Source organism: Patiria miniata, unplaced genomic scaffold (assembly GCF_015706575.1).
Source record: "Patiria miniata isolate m_02_andy unplaced genomic scaffold, ASM1570657v1 HiC_scaffold_10, whole genome shotgun sequence".
Classification (NCBI taxonomy): Eukaryota; Metazoa; Echinodermata; class Asteroidea; order Valvatida; family Asterinidae; genus Patiria; species Patiria miniata.
In genome coordinates this window covers 21535805-21539459 of record NW_024037048.1, presented here as the reverse complement: position 1 = coordinate 21539459, position 3655 = coordinate 21535805, and the positions used below count along the sequence as shown (strand labels likewise).

The following is a 3655-nucleotide window of genomic DNA, read 5'->3' as shown; positions in this document are numbered from 1 at the left end:
TTCCATCAAAATACTTCTTGATAGGCCTACAATGGGTACCAAAAAATATCGTCAAAAAACTTAACGCATACTTTTCACTATATCTCAGTACTCATGCATATAAGCTAAATATTTTTGTTTTGCAAAAATAAAAAAAAATGGCAAATCCATTGTTGTAGGCTATACAGATTGGCGCATGCACAATGCAAAACCATTAATAATAATATCTTAATTTTTGTGACATTGTCATTGAACATTATTTCTTTTATTTCATTGGTTATTGTTTCGGCAAAATGGAAAGCGATTAAAAAAAATCAGCAACACGATGCTCGTGTATCTTTATGTGTTGGATTTGTTGTGTTTATTCGGGGTAAAGGAGGAAGCCACTGAATGAGGTCTTGTGATCGGAATCACTATACGCCCTACCGTACATTGTGAGATGCATCGTATCTCCACGCTGCAGAACCACCACCGCGCTCCCAGACACCTGCTCATAGTGACTTGAATCAGTGCTTTGGCCAGAGACAACCGCGTCGCCGTTCTTCCGGAGATAAACGCGCAGGTAGTTGGAAGAATATTTGCACACAGAAAACATGAACACGTAGGTGCCCGGCACACCACACGTGAACGTGCCGGTCTCGAGATCGAAGCTGGTACCCGGCAGAAGCGTCTCGGTCGCCTGGAAGGGCAAACGGGTGTAGTGACTCGTAGAGGCATCCGAGGTGCTCAACCTCACCACGGTGAATGCTACCCGCTGGTTGGAGTCGTCTGGTGTCTCCCCTGGCTCACCCTTTTGACCTTTGACACCAGTCAGACCGGTTTGCCCGACTGAACCTTTAGGCCCAGTGTCACCTTGAGGGCCAATCGGTCCGATTACTCCTGGCTCGCCTGCAATACCAGTACGACCTTGGAGCCCCAACTGACCTTTGACACCACGTGTTCCCTGCTGACCCTGGGGGCCGATATCGCCCTTTTGACCTTTGACACCAGTTTCCCCTGTTGGCCCAATTAAACCTCTTGGTCCCATCTTGCCCGGCAGGCCTCTGCCGTCGTCACCCGGCTCTCCTTTTTGACCTGCATCACCCTTTGACCCTTGTAAAATTCCGACAATTGCAGCTGTTTCCTGGCAGCACATTTGGCCCGCCTGAGACGCAGGACCATCACCGTCCGAGGCAACCGGCCCAGTAACGGAAGCTCGGAGGTTGACGGAGTTACCCAGAAGGAGGGCGATTGAAAGAACGGTTGCCACGCAGATCTTCATTCTGTACAGAAACAAAGCATGAAACTGAAACAAATCAGGTGAGAATTTATTTTTCAATAAAATAGTTTTTAAAAACGGGAAGAGTAGAGAAAAATATTGAGGTTTGATAAACAGGAGAACTATAGTCTAAAATTCATGACAATCCGCCGTCAGATTTGAAGGGAAAAAAAACAAAAAAAACATGAGATTGGAGGAATCATTGTTCAAAGAATGTTTTCTTTATTATATAACAGTGGCGTATGAGGGGTCAAGGGGCAACCCATCGAATCGATTTTCTTTTTATTTCGCCCGCCAAGAAAAGTTAGGAAAGGTCACTAAATTGCATTCCGATAGGGCGAAGCGTTCCGGAGCTGTAGTATTTTTAGGGGGGGGGGTGGGCACACATCTTGCCCCTTCCTCGGTCCTGATAGAATCATTAAGGTGATAAACAATCACAAACGAATTACAACGTGACTCAAGAAAGAATTAGGACATTCCGATTTAAAAAATAAACAAAAGAAGACAAATTCCAAAGAATCTGATTACACAGCAACTAAATATTGGTGTGATCAATATTTGTTTTCATCTTAGTTACCTTTTTTGACAAACTGATGTACGTCCATAAAAAAATGTGTTTCCGCTATAAGTTGGAGGCACTCTGATGATTTAACGAGGAATTTGCAAAGACTGCAGGCCAAAATGTCTGGCATAGATCTTCGGTGGGTGTTATAGGGAGGGAATATCACTCTAGGGATGTTTTCTGTTAAAATTCTGACCAAAAGGTGTATAAATATCGAGAAAAAAATACAGTCTCCCACCAAAATCACTGCTCTGTTCTGATGATTGAGTGAGGAAAATGTCAAATAACAGATACTCACCTCGATGTAACGTTCTTGAATTCTATCACGAAGGGAATCCTCAGCACTCAGCAGATTGCGAGCTGGAAATAATACCAACGAAAATGAGTCATTGAAAATCCGCTGGGAGATATCTTGGGGGCTGTTGGGGGAGGCATAGCTGAATTTAACAAGTAAAACACCCCTAGATCAAAATCTCTGTCGGGCGAAATGTGATCTGGAAATTTGTTTAAGCGGAATGCGTCCTGCATGCACCGCCCAGAACAGACCCACGCACGACCAACAATATTCATGTCTTCTTTGAAGGATTTAATATTTTCGAATCAAACGCAGTAACTACCAAAACAAATGCCCAGATTTTCTGAGAGAAATCTGTATGCAAAAAGAATTTAAGGCTACGTAGGATCATTTGCAATTGCAATGCTGAGAGTGAAGATAAGACTGGTATCAAATACCCGGTGAAAGTATTTCGCCTGATATATCGGTTGAAAACTTTGCAGGTGTTTTTAAAATTAAAAAAAAAAATACTTAAGGTGTTATAAAGCAACGGAATCAAGTTACGAGATCCAACAAAATAATGCATACGTTTTCTCTGCTTTTTCTCAATGATAGTATCCACTGAGCTGAAACTTCAACAGGTTAGTTGCGAGCTTCTTAAGTTTTTAAGCCATTTAAGACCAACTTCCCCATAACTCTTCATCCTGAATTAGTTTGAGTGATTGCCGGAATACAATGCGAGTACATCGCATCAGGATTTCATGTTTAAAAATTAAAATGATAAATTAAACAGGGAAAAAACGAGGCAGAAAATAAGGGGGTGGTTGATCATACCTATATGCTGTTTAGGTTAAAAAACTTTCGCAAGATTGTTTTCTTTAAACCAAAATGTTAACGCAGTAATTTTTTACCTGAACTATTACAAGTTCGTGAATTATTTTGAAGTAGTACGAATCCCGATGAATTTCAACTACTCTGAATCACAGCAGGGAACTTGATGTTATGAGCTCTTGAAAAAAATGCATCCAAAATTTGATTCAAAACCAGTCGACTTTTTGACACTGAATTATTTGTGAATGTATAGTGTTAAATCAGACAAGATATATCGTCTTAAAAAAACTGAAGACGTTTTCGAAATAGTGTGCCGATGGGCAGACTATTAACGTGTGTTAGCAACGAAATTCAGTGAGAAGAACCAACAAAATAATCGCTTTAATTTATTTGTTTTGGTCAAATGTATAGCATCAACTAAGCTAAAAGTTCAAAAGTTAGTTGTGCTGCATCATACTTAAGATTGTGAGCAATTGATCATATGTTCCTCTAACTGGTTCAAGGTTGCTTTGACTTGTAGTTATAGGAATCACAATGAGCATACAGTTTCTGCATTTGTGGGGGAAATCGATCTCATACCAAGGAAGTAGGGGCGCAAACACTACAGCTGGACTACCGCAGTCAAGTAACAGTCATTCAATAAAGATTTATTTTCCGGATAGGAAATCAGCGCACCGGTTTGGCTCTACATGTAGTAAGCCACCATCTGTTTGTCACTTGAAACTTGTCTTGTAAAAATCTGTACCAATCA

General features: G+C 41.0%; 1 protein-coding gene across 1 annotated transcript; it reads right to left on the bottom strand.

Moving 5' to 3' along the window:
* Window positions 1–340: 340 nt before the first annotated feature.
* LOC119734182 (adiponectin-like) lies at window positions 341–1106 on the bottom strand. Its single transcript, XM_038207537.1, has 2 exons — window positions 958–1106; window positions 341–777 (listed from the first exon to the last, which is right to left on the bottom strand). The coding sequence occupies exons 1-2, from the start codon at window positions 1004–1006 to the stop codon at window positions 341–343; spliced, it is 486 nt and encodes a 161-aa protein (XP_038063465.1). The 5' UTR covers window positions 1007–1106.
* Window positions 1107–3655: the final 2549 nt, after the last annotated feature.

Bases quoted from the DNA above. Each gene is read 5' to 3' on its own strand.
- LOC119734182 (XM_038207537.1), bottom strand. From the start codon at position 1,006: ATGGGACCAAGAGGTTTAATTGGGCCAACAGGGGAAACTGGTGTCAAA. The intron at 778-957 runs GTCAAAAGGGCG...CTGGTGTCAAAG, and splicing joins AGGGGAAACTGGTGTCAAAG to GTCAAAAGGGTGAGCCAGGG.